The following is a 22,556-nucleotide window of genomic DNA, read 5'->3' as shown; positions in this document are numbered from 1 at the left end:
CGAACTGGTTGAGGGATTCATCTCGTACGATCAGATGAAGGATTTTCAATAAGAAATAGATTATAGGATGTAGATTAGTACCCCGCAATACATAATTTACATATGCATATATAATACTAAAATCCCATAAGTTATGGAGGAATCTACGGAAGCTGTCAGGCAAAGGTAACAATAACAGATACGCTAAGATATGAATTTATCTATACACTGTCTATGCAATAGAGGCAGTAAGACGTGTCTAGACTTTAAGGATGATAAGCAAATAATTTTCGACACGAAATGATAAGCAAAACTTTTGACATGCAGACACGGTCGAAGTCCGGACCCACTAATGCATCTAAACAACTATCAGTTAGACACACTAATGCAAGACCTGGTTCGCTAAGACCACCGCTCTGATACCACATGAAGTGACCCTTCCTAATCCATAAGGACGAATACATTACATTTGGTTACATCGCGAGGTACTTGACCTCTATATGATACATTTTACAAACATTGCATTCGTTTTTAAAAAACAAACTTTCATCACATCAAAAGTTGACAGGCATGCATACCATTTCATAATATATCTAACTATAATTGACTTAATAATAATCTTGATGAACTCAACGACTCGAATGCAACGTCTTTTGAAATATGTCATGAATGACTCCAAGTAATATCTCTAAAATGAGCAAATGCACAGCGGAATATTTCTTTCATACCTGAGAATAAACATGCTTTAAAGTGTCAACTAAAAGGTTGGTGAGTTCATTAGTTTATCAAAAACAATCATTTCCAATAATATAATAGACCACAAGATACTCATATTTCGAAAACAATCTGTACAGGTCTGCTCACTGCTGGAAAATCATTCATACGATATATAAACACCTGGAAATTGACCTTAACAAGATGCATATAGAATATCCCCCGCATACCGGCATTCCTCACGGTCATGCAAAAGCATACAAACAGGCCACTGTTTTAAATATGATGGTTGTGTACACCTCACAAACAGATCATATCTTTTAAAGTTGGCGGTTGTATACCTATTTCGAAGTACTAAAGCAGTTCAAATTCTCTAACTGGGGCTTGTGAGTGCCCATAGATCTATCTTTAGGATTCACGTCAATTAGGGTGTCTGTTCCCTAATTCTTAGATTACCAGACTAAAAAGGGGCATATTCGATTTCGATAATCCAATCATAGAATGTAGTTTCGATTACTTGTGTCTATTTCGTAAAACATTTATAAAAGCAGCGCATGTATTCTCAGTCCCAAAAATATATATTGCAAAAGCATTTAAAAATGGAGCAAATGAAACTCACAATATTGTATTTTGTAGTAAAAATACATATGATGACATTGAATAAGTGTAGGGTTGGCCTCGGATTCACGAACATATATCATTCGTATATTCATTAATGCATATTCTTGTAATCGAACAATTATATATATAATTATTATTATTAATAATATAATTTTTATATTAGTAATTTATGTATCTCATTATTACTATATAAAAATATAACTTTTGTTATGTTATATGTGTCAAATATTTTATATGTATATATTTCATTTGTTTGTTAAAGTAGTAATTATATTAATACTAAAATAATATTAGTAGTGATTAAAATAATGATAATGATAATATTAGGGTTAATAATAATGATAATAATATTAATGATTTTATTATTAATAATATTAATGATAGTTTTAATGATAAATCTTATAATACTGATAATAACAGTAGTTTTTAATAAAATGAAAAGTTTAATAATAATGATAATGAAAATAATAATTTTTATAATAATACATAATACTTGATAATAATAATTATTATAACAATCTTATTACTAATGATAATCTTAATAATAATACTTTTATTAATAATAATAATAATAATAATAATAATAATGATAATAATAATAATAATAATAATAATAATAAATCTACAATGATACTAATACTAATATTAATCATAAAAATAATAGTTGTATTATTTTCATAATAACAATAATAATAATAATCTTAATCATAATAATACTTATATTGATATTAATAAAACTAATAATAACATTAATAATACTTAATGATGTTACATAATAACAAAATGATAATAATAATAATCATAATATTACTAATACCTAATAATACTAATAAGTGATAATTACTACTTATATTATTAATATTAATAACAATAATTATTATAATACTAATGTTAATAACAATAACAATAATAATCATATTAATAATAACAATAGTAATAATAATTAATATTAATGAGTAATAAGAGTAACAAAAATAAGTAAATAAATAAAACTACCTCAACAATGAATTCCAAAACAAAAAAAAACAGCCCATGCGTGGCTCGAACCCCAGAACTCTCGAAACGCGACACAACCTCCCAACCATCACGCCATTTCTGTTTTTCCTGATATAAACTGTATCCTAATTTTTTTAACTCCATTGTTTCTGTTTTTCCCTTTTCTTCATCTTCTTAAGACCAAATCGACCAGGAATGGTTTATATCCCAAATCAATATTTATAAGGTTTGTTTTAATTTTCAGATTGACACAGAAACAATAAGTGATTGCTTGAATTAATTAAAACAGAAATATAAAATAAAAATTTGAAACAAACCCGTTTAAGAACACCCATGAAACTCAAAACTTGATTTTGAAATCTAGACTGTTTTAGCTCGAGATTTCAACATGAAATAGGTTGCAAACGACTCCTAGAAACTATATGAATCATCAATTGAACTTAAAACAATAACAGGAAGTCGAATTTGTGATGAACTGAATGTTTGACTTTTTTTAAATTTAACTTTGACTCTAAAATTGGGAATCGATAGCAAGAATTGGAACCTGAGATTTTGTATATAGTTTGAATAAAAGAATCCTAAAACAACTACATTTATAGATTTTGCAATGTTTTTCGAAATCAAGCTATTGATTAAATGACACAGGAACAGGGTACGGTCCTGTGTTCTTTGTTTATTTTCTGTTTAAAAAAAATCGAATGTGGAGTAACAGATAGTAGTATTTGATGATGAGTTGAATGTTTTTGATGATAGCATAGAGAAACCATTTGTTTTATAGCTCAATGGTATCGACATGGTTAATCAGTAACAGAAATAATTAAGTAAAAAAAATATAAATGGAATAAGACCCTCAACTGATTTTGGTGCTATCTATGATTTGATTCTATCTAATATCGCGTTTAGAGACAGGAAGCATAAAATCGATACAGTTTTAGATAGTGATGTTAAACAACTTGATTCTTCATATGATTTATTTTCATTATTCTAATTAATAATATAAATATATTACTATTACTAATACTAATTAATAATAATAATTTTAAATACAATAATATGGAGATAATTAATAATAATATGGTAAATTAAGAATAATAATCTCTTTAATAAAAATAATAGGTTTAATGATAACTATAATAATAATACTCTTAATATTATAATTAGTATGTATAATAATAATAATATTATTGATAATAATAATATCTATAAGATTTATAATAATCATATTAATTACAATAATACTAATATTATTAATGATAATAATAATATTAGTAATATTTATAACAATTTATATTTATCACACATCATATTATATATTGAGAAATATTAACTAATAATACAGATTTTAGTCTTAATGAAAGTAGTCATACTATTTTTATTATAATAACTATTTCTTTAAATTGAAATTACATATATTATTATTACAATTTATTAATCTCGTAATAGTTAATAATTGTATGATATATATAACGACACATTTTGAATATTTAATATCTATACATGTTATATATTATAATGTACAAAATCATTAATTATGTATATCAATTATATATATATATATATATATATATATATATATATATATATACATATATATATATATATATATATATATATATATATATATATATATATATATATATATATATATATGTATATTTTCACTGTTACATATTTAATTAGGTTTTGAATACCAAGTAAATAAATATTATATATATATATATATATATATATATATATATATATATATATATATATATATATATATATATATATATATTGAAACAATAGTCGCAGAGTATAACATTTCATACTTTGTTAATATTGATAAATTATTTTCGAAATCATTTGTGTTCAATATACTCTATATGATAACAAGTTTTTAGTTATTTTTAGTTGTCTTAAATCACATAATAGTTCCTTAATATATTTAATTGATTATATATACTTATTCACATATATATTCATTTATGTATACCTTTTTTTACAATTTAAAGATTCGTGAATCGTCAGAAATAGTCACAGGGTAATGATTCTATTATAACAGTTCAAAAATTTTTGAGGCTCAACATTACAAACTTTGCTTATCGTGTCGAAATCAAATAAAGATTAAGTTTAAATTTGGTCGAAAATTTTCGGGTCGTCACATAACTAGTTGTGGAGCCCTTGCTTCGCGCCAGGAGCTCCGTTTTGAATGCGAGTTAAAAAAAATGTTGATCTATTTTGTAAAAAAAAAAAATTCGACATCTAACATTGAAGGGTTGTTCCTTTGTGAAAGTTGCTTCTTTTAGCGTTCGGGTTTTTTTTTTTAAAAAAAAGTTAGTTGATCTATTTTGTAAAAAAGAATATTTTTTGACATCTTTTGGTATCATTGAAGGGTTGTTCCTTTTATGAAAGTTGTTTTTTTATCGTTTGAGACAAAAAAAAAGTAGCACAGTAGTAGCGTGGTGAGTGTTATTATTCAATATTTTTAGCGTTAGTGATGGGATAAATAATATTTTAGAATATAGGTATAAAATGGGGGGGGTTCGATTTGTATTTTAATGAAAATTAGGGGGTTGGGTGTGTGAAAAATGAAATATTAAATAGTACTATAAAATGGGAGGTTCAATTTGTATTTTAATGAAAGTTAGGGAGTTGGGGGTGTGAAAAATGAAATATTAAATAGTACTATTAATAACTAAAAAATTATCACTAATTTTAAAGAAAGGCACAATAACAACAAAATCGTTAATAATTCACGAATTTTTTTCAGACAGTAAAAAAATGTTTTATTATGTTTAACCGTGTAGTTATCTTATACGCAGTATTTACTACAGTACATGGTAAAAATTTAAATCTTCATAGTAGTACTTTTTAGTGTGAAGTGCTCACGTGACAATTATTTAGGGTGCGTTTGATTAAACTGAATGATTCTGCACTGTACGATTCAGTGTTCTGAATAGTTCAAAGGCTCTGAATCAATACGATTCTGAATGAAATTCACTGTTTGATAAGTATTCTGAATCCATACTCTGAATGATATAAAATTACCATTTTAACCTTAATTACCATTTGGTTTGACTTGTTATCAAATCAGTTATTTAGGTATACTTTGGAAACACCAAAACATTAAACAAAACACAGTTTCATAAACACAATTTCATCCTATTGAATCCGACCCATTACCTGTCGAAAAAACGGTTCATCAACATTTCAAATGTCAGTGAACATTTCATTCAAACCTTTTTAAACCTTATATCACATACGAGTATTATACATATTTATATTTAAACTTGAGAGAGCGAACACAACATATTATTATACTAATATTAATATAATTAATAATTAATATAATGAAATAATAATATTAATATAATTAATAATTAATATAATGAATAATAAACTTATAAGGAATCCCAAAAAGCTAAAATCTTTAAAAAAATGATGGAAATCTTTGAATTCATATACAAGTTTGACCAAATCGGTGAAACAAATTATTTTAGGTGGGTCAAGAGGCTAGATTAAAGTCAACAAAAACTCAAAGGATATTAACAATCAAATTAAGAAGAAAAAAATCAAGCAATTTATATGTAAAGAGTATTTGCAGTCTATATATGAACATAGTGGAAGAACAGAAAGTAAATTTGTTAAGGTTTAAATGTTTAAAATATTGAAGATGAAAGAAAAATTACCTGCTAAGAAGATCAACTGGTTGAATTTCTTATGAATCAAAAAGAAGGAAAAGGGATACAAAAAGGGGGGAAAAAAAAAGGGTAGAAGGGAAAATGAGTGGTTCTGAATGATGCGGAGAGTGTTTTTGGAAGGGGAATGGTTCAGAGCGTATTTTTTTCTAGTTCAGCATTAACACTCATTCGGAGGTGCAAATCAAACGCACTGAATGCTGACCGATTCAGCATTCAGATCTGAATGGTCTCATTCAACACCAAACAAACACATCCTTAGGTTCTGTTTTAGATTGAAAGAAATGTAAAGAAAAGAAGAGGATGGTATTTGATTGAAAAGTAGAGGAGTGATTATAAAGTTAATTTTAGTGTTCCCAAGTTAGAAGGAAATAAATTGATTGCATTTGTATAATCAGGAGTGAAAATTGGCTTCCAGTTCAAATCCCTCCGAAACTCTCCAAATTGGAATGATTATTATGAAAGGAAATTTTCACAATTTCCCTTCCCCTTCCCCTTCTCTCATTTTCTACTAATAATAAAAACTAGGGAACACATATTCTTACCCATCTTTTTTCCAAAACCCTTCTTTTCTCTCCAATTTCATTCTCTGGAACAGACCCTTAGTCTACTAGCCTGCAGATCCAATTTTCACTGGGGTGAAGAAACACATATTAAAAATTTGAAGGTAAATAAAAGCCTACGCTTCCATGGGAATTAGAGAATGGGAGGATGAAGAATGAGCCAAACGAAGACTTAGCTCAACAAATCTATGAACGAAACCCTAATTCGACGTATGAATTCTATATACAAGATCGAGGTACTTCAGTCCCTAAATCGACGAGATTCATCAATCCAGCCCTAATTCGGCATATTCGATATATTAAACCCCAAATCGATCTTATATCCACGTACGTGATAGAAAACCTAATTAGACGATTTCTATCAATCATACTCTAATGTTACGATGAGATCACGATCTAAAGTGCAATTTCTTTCACGCTAATCGTTCGTACAATTTCTTAAACACCAATCGTTCTTCATTATTACTCTGCTTATCGCGATCTAAATTCTCTAGTTGTTTGTTACAGGTGTTTTTTCAATTATGTAGTAACTAGTTATTGTCGCTTCGCTCCGGGGGTTCGATTTTTAATGTATTTTATTGCGTTTAGTAAAATTATTTTGTGGCTAACGATGATGTCGTTGAAGCGCAACTCGAGTCGAACTAAAAGGTATAACCCGAAGAGATTTAAATGTTATTTTAAATTAACAATATATGTGCATCTCCGCGTTTCGCTATGGAATTGCCGACTTTTAAAAATTTAAGGCAAAATCAACGTGTATGAAAAGTACACAAATATTTAGCGTTTTTTAAAAAGCGTCCGTTTTGCGTATAGCTAGTGACATTGTGTTCCTAAAATTATTTCGAGTTTAACGATGGTCTCGGAAAAATTTAACTCGTTGCGAGCGATAAGATATGACCCGTTGAATATTTGGGTGGAGTTTATTTAAGATTTTTTATGAAAATGTTTATTTGACACTTTACCCCTGTTTGGTGGGTCGATTTGAATTTTTCAAAAAAACGTGGGGCCTTTGGTAAAATGAAATTTATTTAAAATTGAAAGAAAAAAAAGGAAAAAGTCGAAAATGGTCCTGATACTATTCATAACTTTTGTTGTTAATATGTAAATTTCTATTCTATTCATCTGTAACTGATAATTTCATCTTCGTGTAACTGAATTGCAAATTCAACTACTCCTTTAGTCAAGTACTTGAGTAGTCTTGTACTCTTATTAGGTTTTCAGTTCATCATACGAACTACTTGTATCTCTGGTGAGTAATTAAGTAGTCTTGTACTCTCATTAATGATGTGACTAGGTTAAGACTTTGTAATCTGCTTATAAACTATTCTATTTGTAGCTTTTGTGGATATCTTAATTGATGAAACATTAGTATTAGGAGGTGATTCATCATGCACTCAACATCCTATACATGAAGCTTGTTCAGTTGCTAATAAAATGGTGATACGATGGACTGGTAACCGTCAAAGGCTCAACTGTATTGCATTAAGTCTGTATCAGATCTTGTTTGCATTACTAAAGCAAAAGTTATGCCCCAGGTATAGTTCTGACCTACAACCATTACTTCTTTGACTAGACCTTTATACAAGTCTTAATTATATGATTGTACTTGGTGGACAGGTTATGTCATTGCTTTCAAAACTTTTTCACCCTTGTCAATGCTTCAAATAGGTTATTCTACTTTATTTATCTCATTACAGAAAATTATATTTGTGATTATTATTATTAGGTTATCCGTTAGCTAAAAGGTCATCAATTGACGACATTTATCCATTTCATCATTAAGTAGTAATTCTGAGGTTCAATATATATTCACTATTCGACTCTACTTTTCTATGACAGGTAATAATTGTTAGGTTCATTATCACTTGTTTTACATATTATTGGCTTGGTGTATCAGATGGTTGTTTCATGCCATACGAAGGCTTCTACAATGTGTGAATTCTATAAGTAGGAATTTTGTTGGTGGCTTGCAAACTCTTGGGAATCTATGTAAATTTGATAACACATTCTCTTGTTGGTGTTGGAAATGATGTGTGATAAGTGTACACTATGCGTAGAATGTTAGACCCAATGTTTGTCAATTTTAATTCTAACCGACAATGGATTCATTCTTGCAGGTTAGGGTTGATTGTTTTATCTGATATGGCCTGCTTTGTAGAGGGTCCAGATACTTTATTTTTCTATTTGTATCTTTGTTATATTTATATGCTATTCGCTTTATAATTACTAAATTTTCTTGTGTTCTGCTTTCAGAAGCAAGCAGTTGGTATTGACTTCAATTTTTCAGCATTTGGTTCACACAAATGTTTCACATGATCCTTATTGAAGTCATACATCTGCTACTTATTTGGCTTGACAAGTTAGGTCTGAAGTTGCACCAATAGATATTAGATATGTTAGTGATCAACCCTAACCTACCGGCATTTGTGGAAAAGCTTTCAAGCAACCGTTGAATCAGTTGGAGAACATGAGTTCTGCTTGAATACCTTACTTCAATCATCAATAGAAGTTGCTTACTTGAAATAACTAAATGGATGATTTCTGGATGATTTCTCAAGCCATGTTGCTTATTTTTCTAAATTGTTTTTTTTTTTTTTTTTTTTTTTTTTTTTTTTTTTTTTGGTTACGGAATGCTACCACCCCTGTTGCTCAAGGACCTGTTGTCTTCAACTTCTGGATGATTTCTCAGAGCTTTTGGCTATACAAGAGATGAGTCGCGGTGTGGAGGTAACATTTTAGCAATCGAGAGTAAGTTTACTTGCAGAAGGATTGGATAATGGTTGCGGACAGTTATTCCCTCAAAGGTTATTGTTCCATACCATATTAATTTGCCCAGAAGGATAAAATTATTTACATATAAAAGTAGTTAAGTCTTTGAGCAAAGACAACTGAACTGAGTGCATACATGTATAGGACTTCTATGTAATGAACTAGTTATAAGAGTCTGATAGAGAACAAGCTAAGGCCAAGCCCAACCCAATAGTGTTAACTTTAGCATGCTATGCGGATTTATACATTTTTGTTTGTTTATTTTAGGCTAAGCATAAATCTATTTCACGGGATACTGTCTCAACTACTGGAGTTTGTAACAGTAAGATACACAATTTCAAGTAGTATACCGATATTAACTTTAGTTTATCACAGTTTAATTCAAGTTAATGCGCAATTTGGCTTGCGCATTTGTAAACTGAATTTTTGAGAATACATCAAGGGGTGTTTGGGTTATCTTATATGACATAATTCACAATTTTTTCTACCCAAATGGTGGGGTAATTACTAATCTGAAGTGTATAATTTATGTTATGTTGGCTACAACCAAACTAGGATGGATCCGGCGGGTCTGAATTGTCAGTGTCCTTGGCAGAGACGTTATAATAATATTAAGAAGAGTATTTGTATATAATTCACTTCCTTTATTTTTCAGAAACTTCAGTGTGTATCTTTTTTGTTTTATGAGTGAATTTTGTGAATGATCTATGTATTACTGTTTCTGGTAAGAAGTATGGTTGGTTTTATGTTAGACTCATTGATTGTGTTGTTTCTTCATATATATAAGTCTAAGTTTTAATTGAATGTAAAAACAATTTCAAAATAATGAGAATTCGTAGAGGATTGGCAATTGTGATCATGTTTTGTCTTTTATAGAAAATTAGTGATCACTTTTTTGGTTACTAAAGTGTGATCACTTTTTGGTCATTAACAAGAAAAATGTGACCAGTTTTTGGTCACAAATGTAAAATGTTAACTGTGAGTGACTACTTTTTTTCAGTGACCATTATGAGTTGGTCACTACAGTGACCATTTTAGTATTTTGGTCTCTAATTAATTTTTGTGACGGACCTGACGCAGAGTGACCAAATTTTTTTAGTTACTAATTTGACTTGGTGACCATTTTTATATGGTTAGTGACTAAAAAACCTTCGTCACTAAAACTCTTTTTTCTTGTAGTGTGTATTGGCTAATTGTATTTTAAAACCACTTGAATTTATACAGTGTTCATTTTTTTGGCGGCTACGGGTTGGCTAAAAAATTTTGTTGGGTAAAATGGGATCACACCTTGCTTTCTTACGAAGTTTGTGGTCTAAATAATGGTTCCTTATCATCTAAAAACTTAGCTATCTTTGATAAGTGGTGGTGGTGCTCCCTAAATGATAAAAACTCATTTTGGTCTAAAATTGTTAATAGCGTTTATGGGACGAGGGTGGGCTCTCTAATACTAATCTTGATCGTTTTAATAGTCATGGTTCTACTTTTTTTTTTTAACGGCCAAAGAATATTACAAATATCACACGCTCCTCAGCAAGGCGCTAAAGGAGAAACAAAAAAAGTGATTACAACGGAGAAGAGAGCCACGAGTTCCATAAAGAAACAGAATGGCCTCTAGCTTTTAACCAACGAAAAGAAAAAGACCTAATTACATCAAAAAGGCTATTTCTAGTAAAAAATGGTTCATTGAACACGATTCCGTTCCTGAATCGCCAAATGACCCATAACAAAGTAACCACTATTGCAACAATCCGATCCTTGTGAGAACCCAGGACCTGTAGGGCATCGATCCAGCTTGAAACTTCGGTCCAAGAAACGAACACGGGTAAAGCCCGATTTAGCCAATCGCTGACCATGTGCCACAAATCCATTACCATATTACACTGAAAGAACAAGTAAGAGTTTGTCTCGATACCGCTGTTACAAACTGGGCAAATAATCAAGTTGATCTCTAAACATTTCGCAGACAAATTCCAACGAGTAGGAAGAAAATCCAATTTGAATCGTCAAAGGAAAACATTCACCTTCTTAGGTAAGAATTTATACCACGATGTCGGAGTATCGGAAGGAGAGCAGATTTGACGGTCAATGTATTGTCTCGTCGTTTTTACCGAGAAAAGCCCATCCGGATGTAAAGTAAAAGTCCACTTATCTTCTCTATCATTAAGTTGGTGATCCGCAAGTTCAGTCCGAAGAGAGTTTAACGATTGGACGTTACGGGGACCAATATCATCTCTTGACCAAACCCAATTCCAATGACCATCGATATATTTATCAGCGACAACCTCGTGCTTATTAACATCCAAGTGGTACAACCTATTAAACAGGCTAGCCAAACATTCGTTACCAGTCCACAAGTCATTCCAAAAGCTCACATTTCTGCCATTACCGACATCCATTCGGATCACATCAGCATGTAACAGGTTCAATGAAATTGTCTTTTGACAAGTCGCGACAATGGAAATCCAACAACTAGAACCAACTGTTCGATCAAAAACATGTCCATGGTTACCTTTTATGATCGAGACCCAGAAATCATTGGGACAAAATAAGTACCTCCACCTCCATTTGTGGATCAAGGCGAGATTAAATGCTTTGAGACTTCCGACATTCAAACCACCGAGCTCGAAAGAAGATAAAATAGTGTCCCATTTAACCCAAGGCAATTTTTTAACCGAATCACTACCACCCCAAAAAACCTTGATCGTAACGACTCGAGGCGTTTGATGACCGTTTCCGGGCACGTGAAGACAGACAAAAAATCATGGTTCTACTTTGATTAACATTATGAAGGAGGCTAAACATATTGGCTCACTCGGTGTTAATTTCTCTACATCCATTCATGAAGATGTCCGTAATGGTACACACAAAGTTTTGCCATGATTTTTGGACTGAAAATGCGCTTTTAAAAGAGAAATATATGTGACTGTTTGCTCTTGAATCATTTCAGTGTTTGGAACTGGAACTGGACTCACAATGGGATTGTGTTTCTCTAAAAACAATTTCATACTTAGAGGTTATGCGGATGCTGATTTGGGTGGATGTGATGATTCGGGGAAAAGCACTACGGGTTATGTTTTCACAATAGGGAGACGGCGGTTAGTTGGATGTCTCGACTACAAAAGAGTGTTGCTTTATCAACCACTGAAGCCAAATATATGGCTATTGCAGAAGCTTCTAAAGAGCTTATTTGGTTGAAGAACTTCTTAGGTGAGTTGGGTAAAAGACAAGATTATTGCGTATTGTATTGTGATAATCAAAGTGCGGTTCATCTTGGGAAGAATCCGGTGTTTCATAGTCGTACGAAACACATCAAGATATGATATCATTTTATTCGACAACATATAAATGATGGTACTTTATTATTGGAGAAAATCCTTGGTACGAAGAATCCTGCTGATATGTTTACTAAGGTGGTTACGACAGAGAAATTGAGGTTTTGCATTACCTCAATTGGTCTTCTAATGAATTAATGAGAGAAGACCCCAACTAGAGAATTAGAGAGCTAATGTTACAAGTTTAACAAGTAGTATTGAAGACCTTTTATCGAAAGTCTACTCATCCAAAGTTTGTGTTGAGCGTGCGTGTCCAAAATAGAATTTGGCGGTAATCGAAGGTGGTTTAATGTTCTTGGTTAGATCATTGATATGAATGGAGCTTGTTTAAAGTCTCCAAATGGGAGATTGTTGGAGTGTGGAGCTTTTCCACTTATCTTCTCTATCATTAGGTTGGTGATCCGCAAGTTCAGTCAGAAGAGAGTTTAACGATTGGACGTTACGGGGACCAATATCATCTCTTGACCAAGTGTTTTATCAGCGACAACCTCGTGCTTATTAACATCCAAGTGGTACAACCTATTAAACCGGCTAGCCAAACATTCGTTACCAATCCACAAGTCATTCCAAAAGCTCACATTTCTACCATTACCGACATCCATTTGGATCATATTAGCATGTAACAGGTTCAATGAAATTGTCTTTTGAAAAGTCGCGACAATGGAACTCCAACAACTAGAACCAACTGTTCGATCAAAAACATGTCCATGGATACCTTTTATGATCGAGACCCAGAAATTATTGGGACAAAATAAGTACCTCCACCTCCATTTGTGGATCAAGGCGAGATTAAATGCTTTGAGACTTCTGACATTCAAACCACCGAGCTCGAAAGAAGATAAAATAGTGTCCCATTTAACCCAAGGCAATTTTTTAACCGAATCACTACCACCCCAAAAAACCTTGATCGTAACGACTCGAGGCGTTTGATGACCGTTTCCGGGCACGTGAAGACAGACAAAAAATCATGGTTCTACTTTGATTAACATTATGAAGGAGGCTAAACATATTGGCTCACTCGGTGTTAATTTCTCTACATCCGTTCATGAAGATGTCCGTAATGGTACACATAAAGTTTTGCCATGATTTTTGGACTGGAAATGCGCTTTTAAAAGAGAAATATCTGTGACTGTTTGCTCTTGAATCATTTCAGTGTTTTGAACTGGAACTGGACTCGCAATTCTTGAGATAGAACACTTGCTGATATTAATGAACTAATTAACTTACTTCGCTCGTTTACTTTGTCTGGTAAGAATGATACGTGGAAATGGAAGATGGATTCAGAGGGCATATTAACTAGCAACAGGGCCGGTCAAACTTTGGTCAAAGTTTTTGCATGCCCCGGGCGAAATGATTATAAAATGCCCCCAACAGTTACACAAACATATATCTTTATGAAGTTTAAACTATAGATATTAATAAATTTTTTTGAAATGATGCCTCTAACCGCGTGATGCCCTGGGCCGTCGCCCGCTTCGCCCATAGCCTTAGCCGGCCCTGCTAGCAAGGCACTATTGTGGATCATTGATAATATGAAACTTAACCGAGAACACCACTGATTGAAATGTGGCTAATTCTGCAGTTCCTCGGAAGGTGGAGATCTTTGTTTTGCGAACAATACTCAAATATTACCGGCTTGAATCGAGCTCGACAAACGAGGTGTTGATTTAAATGTGATGATCACTTAGAATCGACAACTCATGTATATATACTAACTCAATGCTCAGAGTCGTGGATAAAGTTTGGAAACTATTTCTTGTTGGAGTGTGGAGACATTTAAACAAAATTGGAAAAAGTGCCACTACGGATTTTGCAGATTTCGGTAAGCGTGAAACAGAGCAAAAGCAGAGCAAACGAGGGTGCGCGACAATGATGCGCGGTGCGCACAACCAGCGCACACAAGGGTTTAAATCTGGAAACCTTATGTTCGATGTTTGAGCGAGTGAGCTGACACCATTAAGTGTGAGCTGAGCGCACGTTGGCTGGCAGCAAGCTGGCAACTTTTTCACATGGGATCCAAACATGTTTGGTCTACCTTTCACTTTAGGTGCAAAGTGGGATACTTTACACCTAAAATTATGGTTGTGATCATGCCATTGATGGGTGTAAAGATTAACTAGTTGGTTAGTATGATGATTACTTGGCCACATGAAGATTCCTTGTAGTTTCTTAAGTGTTATTGTTCTCCTATAAATTGAGCTCATTATATCTCATTGTAACACACCACAAAATTACTGAAATACATTCTCTAGTTGGTCCGTGGACTAAAGCAATCACAACGATTGCATATAACCACGTTATCTCTTGTGTCGATTTACATTTTCGCATTTATATTCTTTCGTTCATTAAGTGGGTGAGTGATCTTAAAGAATCACTTGCGTTGTTTGGGTCCTAATATCCTAATAATTGGTATACAGAGCACAAGGTTTCGTTAAGGGAACAATGGCGCAAGACGGAAAGTTTAGAATCGACTGATTCGATGGGAGAGACTTTGGCTTTTGGAAGATGCAAATTGAAGATTACTTGTATCAAAGAAGCTACACCAACCTTTGTTAGAGACCAAGCCCGAAATCATGAGCGATGCCGATTGGACGCTTTTGGATCGTCAAGCTTTGGGTGCTATTCATCTTTCACTTGCTAAGAATGTTGCATACAATGTTGTGAATGAGAAGACGACATTTGCTTGCTTGAAAGCACTCTCTAACATGTATGAGAAACCTACAGCTTCTAATAAGGTATTTCTCATGCGTCAATTGTTCAATACAAAGATGAAGGAAGGTATGAGTGCAACGGATATCAATGAATTTAATAATATCATTTCAAGACTTGAATCGGTAGAGATTAAGTTTGATGATGAACTAAAAGCACTAATCTTGCTTTCATTGAAATGCCCCGTTCATATCGATTATAAACGTTACATAATAATTGATTTCATTGCGAGGTATTTGACCTCTATATGATACATTTTACAAACATTGCATTCGTTTTTAAAAGACAAACTTTCATTTCATCGAAAGTTGACGGCATGCATACCATTTCATAATATATCCAACTATAATTGACTTAATAATAATCTTGATGAACTCAACGACTCGAATGCAACGTCTTTCGAAATATGCCACGAATGACTCCAAGTAATATCCTTAAAATGAGCTAATGCACAGCGGAAGATTTTTTTCATACCTGAGAATAAACACGCTTTAAAGTGTCAACCAAAAGATTGGTGAGTTCATTAGTTTATTATAAATAATCATTTTCAATAATATAATAGACCACAAGATACTCATAGTTAGAAAACAATCTGTGCAGGTCTACTCCTGCTGTAAAATCATTCATATGAAGAACACCGGAACCTTTCAAACAACTCACCAACAGTAGCTAATGCGTGCGTGCAATGCAAAATCATCTCACCGTGGTAGTTAATACAATATAATTTTACAACGGGAGCTAATGCGTGCGTGCAATGACAAAATCATCTCTCCGTTACTAACTACAAAGTCAAATACAATACAATACAATACATCGGGAGCTAATGCGTGCGTGCAATGATAAAATCATCTCGCCGATGGTAGCTAAAATGGAAGCTAAAGCGTGCGTGCAATGACAAAATCATCTCTCCGTTACTAACTATAAAATCGAACCATTTCGGGAGCTAATGCGTGCGTGCAATGACAAAATCATCTCGCCGATGGTCGATAATACAATCTTTATAGAAATCGAACCTCTGAGTCCAAATAATTCTATCATAGAATGTAGTTTTGAATATTTGTGTCTATTTCGTCGAACGTTTATAAAAACAGTTCATGTATTCTCAGTTCAAAAATATATCTCAAAGCATTTAGTAAAACAGTTATAAAAACAGCGCATGTATTCTCAGTCCCAAAAATGTAAAGAGTAAAAGGGAGTAAATGAAACTCACTATACGATATTTTGTAGTAAAAATATGCATACGACGGAACTGAACAATGCAGGGTTGACCTCGGATTCACGAACCTAATCATTCGTATATATATTAAAACATATACTCGTTATCGAACAATTATAACTTTATATATTATGTAATTAATTTGTATTTATATTTGAAAATGATTATTATCTATATAGTTATATATATATATATATATATATATATATATATATATATATATATATATATATATATATATATATATATATATATATATATATATATATATATGTATGTATTAAAAATACTTAATTTGTTATATATGGATATTTATATAAAGATTGTTAATCTAATTAATTTATACTGATATGTAATATACTTATAAGTATATTTTTACATAGATAATAATATTTAATATAAATAAAAAGTTGTATTTAATTTTATTGATAATAACATTACTACTAATGATATTCATATTAATAATATTTTTGTTAATAATAATAATAATAATAATAATAATAATAATAATAATAATAATAGTACTAAAAATGGTAGTAATGCTAATATTAATGAAAATAATAATAAATTGTGTTATTTTCATAATAACACTAATAATAATAATCATAATCATAATAGTAATACTTGTATCAATATTAATCATATTAATAATACTAATACAACCTAATAATAATACTAGTAATGATAATAATTTTAGTAGTAATAATAATAATAATATCATCATTGTAATTATAATTACGATAATAATCATAAATGGTAACTATTACTTTTATTAGTAAAAATAATAATACTAATAACTATAACACTAGTAATAATAATAATAACAATAATAATAATAATAATAATAATAATAATAATAATAATAATAATAATAATAATAATAATAATGAAAATGAAAATGAAAATATAAAAGTGTATACCCTTTCTAAAGCTTTTCCAAAAAGAATTGCCCACGACGGGGCTCGAACCTGCGACCTCCCGCTTAACCAACACAACCTTAAACCAACGAACCACTAATGCTTTTCTGTATTAACTCGCGTTACCCACTATATAATATATATGCCGATTCAAGTGGCCCAATTCTAAAAGCCTATTAAATCCACTAAGCCCAATACTATCCTAGGTATCTTTAATCACCACGGCCCAAATTGTATTAAGTTTGAAAGAAGCCCAACAGCCTATTTTAATGGATTCAAAGTTACGGCCCAATTATAGGGAAAGAACCCATCCCATTTAACTGATTTTAATAAAAGGAATTGTCAGTCTTATTTTCGTTAACAGGAACAAACACATGTAAGTTGCAGCAGCCTAAATCGACTACTATAGTAACTGTATTCTGTAGCAGTAATCAGAAGTTAATTATCTGCATAGTAGATGAATGAGTTTGTGGTGTTTGGCGACGGTTTAAAAAAAAAAAATAACAACGACTGCAATAGTAGCGATACCATGATGGTTGGGTAGTGATTTTGCGATGGTTTTGAAACAGAAAAAGCAAAGTGCAGCAGTCACAGTGAATAGTTGCAGGTTTGATGATTTAAGAGAGAGAAAGGAATGGGGAGAGAGAATAGAGATGGATATAGAGGTTGAAGGTAGTGGTGTTTAAACGGTGGTGTTTCATGGTGGTGATTGGTGGAGTGCCGTAGGTTGTGGTTGTAAGGTGATGATTAAAGTGGTGTTGCGGTAGTTCATTGGTGGGGATCGATTACAAGATGGTGAAGGTGGTACAATTTATGGTTCTCGTAGGAGGTGAAGGAGGTGGTTGTGGGTCGAAGGTACTGAGGGTTTCATCAGATTGTAACAGGAAAGGTAATATGATAACGGTTGGAGTGATTTATAGGTTACAGGAATAACAAGAAACTGAAGAGAGAGAGAGAGAGCAGCACTAGAACGAAGAAAATGATGTTCTCGGGTTCGGTTAAAGTAAAGAAAACGGACATAGTAACAGTAGCATAACAAGTTGCAGGTTTGGTGTCGGTGGTGGTCTCGTTTTCAACATAAAAAGTGAGTAGCAGTTGCAGCAATTATTGTAGTGGTGATTGTTGTTAATCGAATGAGAAAACAGGATACTAACGATGGTTGAATTGAGGTGGTGGTGGTTGAAAGGCCCCGTTCATATACATTATAAACGATTCACAATAGTTGATTTCATTGCGAGGTACTTGAACTCTATATGATACATTTTACAAACATTGCATTCGTTTTTAAAAGACAAACTTTCATCACATCAAAAGTTGACAGGCATGCATACCATTTCATAATATATCCAACTATAATTGACTTAATAATAATCTTGATGAACTTAACGACTCGAATGCAACGTCTTTTGAAATATGTCATGAATGACTCCAAGTAGTATATCTAAAATGAGCAAATGCATAGCGGAAGATTTCTTTAATACCTGAGAATAAACATGCTTTAAAGTGTCAATCAAAAGGTTGGTGAGTTCATTAGTTTATCATAAATAATCATTTTCGATAGTATAATAGACCACAAGATACTCATATTTCGAAAACAATCTGTGCAGGTCTGCTCACTGCTGGAAAATCATTCATACAATATATAAACACCTGGTAATCGACCTTAACAAGATGAATATAGAATATCCCCCGCATACCGGCATTCCGCACGGTCATGCAAAAGCATACAAACAGGCCACTCTTTTAAATATGATGGTTGTGTACACCTCAAAAACAGATCATATCTTTTAAAGCTGGCAGTTGTATACCTATTTTGAAGTACTAAGGCAGTTCAAATTCTCTGACTGGGGCTTGTGAGTGCCCATAGATCTATCTTTAGGATTCACGTCAATTAGGAGCTCGGTTTCCTAATTATTAGATTACCAGACTATAAAGGGGTGATATCCAGTGTACTCGTAACTCAATCGTAGAATGTTTTTAAGTACTTGTGTCTATTTCGTCAAACATTTATAAAAGCAGCGCATGTTTTCTCAGTCCCAAAAATATATATATTGCAAAAGCATTTAAAAAGGGAGTAATGAAACTCACAATACTGTATTTTGTAGTAAAAATACATATGACGATATTGAACAATGCAGGGTTGGCCTCAGATTCATGAACCTATATCATTTGTATATATATATATATATATATATTAAAATATATAATCGAAATCGAACAAGTTTATGTGACGACCCGAAAATTTTCGACCAAATTTAAACTTAATGTTTATATGAATTCGACACGATAAGCAAAGTTTTTAATGTTGAAGTCTCAAAAACTTTGAACTGTGTTCATGAATTCATTTGACTTCGACCATTTCCAACGATTCACGAATCATTGTGTGTAAATAAATATAAACATATATATACAAATATAAGTGTACATATCGCATTTTGAATTAATAAAAGTACACTTAATTAATTGGAATTAAAAATATACAATAATAAATAGAATAATTAAGTTACTATTATATATATATATATATATATATATATATATATATATATGATTTCTATAAATGATTATTATTATATTGTAAGGAATAAATAATAAATATATTATACAATATATATATATATATATATATATATATATATATATATATATATTATATATATATATATATATATATATATATATATATATATATATATATATGATTTCTATAAATGATTATTATTATATTGTAAGGAATAAATAATAAATATATTATTATTGTATATATATATATATATATGATTATTATATATATATATATATATATATATATATATATATATGATTTCTATAAATGATTATTATTATATTGTAAGGAATAAATAATAAATATTTAATATATGTTATTATATATATGTATTATATAATTATTAAATGTTACCTGATTAATAAATTGTAATATTAATATATTTACTTACAAATTAAAATATAAATGTTATAGTAATATTAGTACATCTATTTTCATTATTAATATTAGTATTAATATTAATATTAAAGTTAGTATATTACTATTTAATATAATATATGGAATTGATACATCTAATTTGTTATATCATTATAATTAGTAGTAAGATTTTAATTTTAAGTTATGTTGATTATTTATTATTATTATTATTATTATTATTATATTTATTAATATTATTATTATATTTATTAATATTATTATTATTATTAATAACATTAGTATTATTATAGTTATAGTTAATAGAAAATAATACAATATATTATTATCATTAATAATATAATTATTACCATTTTTTTTATGATTATTAGTATCATTATTATTTATAATTATTATTAATATAATTATTATTATTATTAATATATTTATTAAGTATATAAATTATATAAAAATTGAATATCGTACAAACTGGTTACCTGTATCTGATTTTGTCTCATGCCTTTGATCTAATCACAAATCGAATATAAACCCAGCTACACAACAAATTTAATTAGACTTTGTAAACAAACTTTATTTATTTTCTTCCTTTACTGTTCTATTCGAACGACTCCTGTCTCCATTCAGTTATCCATCTATTTCAACTCACAGTCAAGATCCAAAGTTTGTACAAATCAAATTTTCAGTTTTAATTTTATCTGAATCTGTTAAAAGTCTCATTCAACTTTTATTTATTTTATTTATTTTTTTTGTACCTGCACATTCATCCTGTCGAGACCTCTATGCAACAAAACAATCAACTTCAGTTGTAATTGGAATCACATCACCTCACATTATCATTTATAAACCACAAAAGACACTAACAACTCCAAAACTGATCGAATAAAAATAAAAATATTGAAGAACCCAACTAGAACTCTGTTTCTGTGTCCATTTTTCAAAATAAAAGATTTCGAATTAGAATTCAAAAATTTTAAATGCAGTGTTGTTAGGAATATAATCTTTAAACTTTCTGGAAAGTTTCAGGTTCCCATTTCTTCGAATTGAAATCGAATTTTGAAGTCAAAGTTGTAGAGACCCGTCCAAATCCACCTGGACGAAGTCTTCAACAGCTTTTCCCATTGCGAGGTACTGAACTCTATATGCCATGAACGACTCCAAGTAATATCTTTAAAATGAGCAAATGCACAGCGGAAGATTTCTTTCATACCTGAGAATAAACATGCTTTCAAGTGTCAACCAAAAGGTTAGTGTGTTCATAAGTTTATCGTAAATAATAAAATTTATCATTTTGATAGACCACAAGATTTAAATACAGTACACCTATCTCATGTACGAAACCATTTTTCATATTGCTTGGCAGAGTAGGTTCGTATCCTTTTCTCCCCCGTAGGTTGCCTCGCGATTTTTAAATAACCGTACACATATCTCGTGCACAAAAATAATACACATAACCTGTGTATAAAAATCATTCTCTCGATACATAACATTCACTTTGCATTCATTGCTTGGCTTGGTAACCGACCTTAACATATAATGCGCATCAATAATATCCCCAAAACAGGATATCTCGTCTGTATAATATATAAACCTCGAAGTACTAAACACCACGCCCACTAGCTCTTCCGCCTAGTAAACATTCTGGGTGGGGGTGTTAAACCCAGTAGCTACCTTTAGGATTCGCGTGAATTAGGGCCATACCCGATTCTAATTCTTAGGTTTCCAAGCAATAATAATCAGGGGAAATATTCACAACAATTAGTGGAAATTATAACGTCCAACTAATTCAATAATAATCCACATAACTTCTGTCTGCATAATAATTCATTCAAGGAATGTTTTGCTTGTGTCTATCTCGTCAAACATTTATAAAAGCATTTCATGTATTCTCAGTTCAAAATATATTTCAAAAGCTTTTAATAAAGCAGTTATAAAAGCATCGCATGTATTCTCAGTCCCAAAAAATGTAAAGAGTAAAAGGGAATCAAATGAACTCACAATACTGTATTTTGTAGTAAAAATACTTATGACGACATTGAACAAGTGCAGGGTTGGCCTCGGATTCACGAACCTATATCATTTGTATATATATTAAAACATATAATGGAAACCAAATAATTTC

General features: G+C 30.9%; 1 protein-coding gene and 1 long non-coding RNA gene across 2 annotated transcripts; one reads left to right on the top strand and one right to left on the bottom strand.

The window, feature by feature from the left end:
- Window positions 1–6,509: 6,509 nt before the first annotated feature.
- LOC139859588 (uncharacterized) lies at window positions 6,510–9,645 on the top strand. Its single transcript, XR_011763170.1, has 3 exons — window positions 6,510–8,088; window positions 8,171–9,280; window positions 9,590–9,645. It is a non-coding gene; the product is annotated as an uncharacterized lncRNA (long non-coding RNA).
- Window positions 9,646–10,884: 1,239 nt separating this feature from the next.
- Window positions 10,885–11,718, bottom strand: LOC139865885 (uncharacterized). The gene is made up of 2 exons (XM_071854014.1): window positions 11,344–11,718; window positions 10,885–11,202 (listed from the first exon to the last, which is right to left on the bottom strand). Exons 1-2 carry the CDS (start codon window positions 11,716–11,718, stop codon window positions 10,885–10,887), a joined length of 693 nt encoding a protein of 230 aa, XP_071710115.1.
- Between the last annotated feature and the right edge of the window lie 10,838 nt (window positions 11,719–22,556).

Source organism: Rutidosis leptorrhynchoides, chromosome 1 (genome assembly GCF_046630445.1).
Source record: "Rutidosis leptorrhynchoides isolate AG116_Rl617_1_P2 chromosome 1, CSIRO_AGI_Rlap_v1, whole genome shotgun sequence".
In the NCBI taxonomy this organism is placed as follows: Eukaryota; Viridiplantae; Streptophyta; class Magnoliopsida; order Asterales; family Asteraceae; genus Rutidosis; species Rutidosis leptorrhynchoides.
Note: the sequence above shows the minus strand (reverse complement) of the source record. Positions and strands in the feature narration are given on the sequence as shown.

Excerpts from the sequence above, each read along its gene's own strand:
- LOC139865885 (XM_071854014.1), bottom strand. The coding sequence starts at position 11,718 with ATGGATGTCGGTAATGGCAGAAATGTGAGCTTTTGGAATGACTTGTGG. Across the intron at positions 11,203-11,343 it reads ATAAATTCTTACCTAAGAAG|TGTAATATGGTAATGGATTT; the intron begins GTGAATGTTTTC and ends TTGTTCTTTCAG.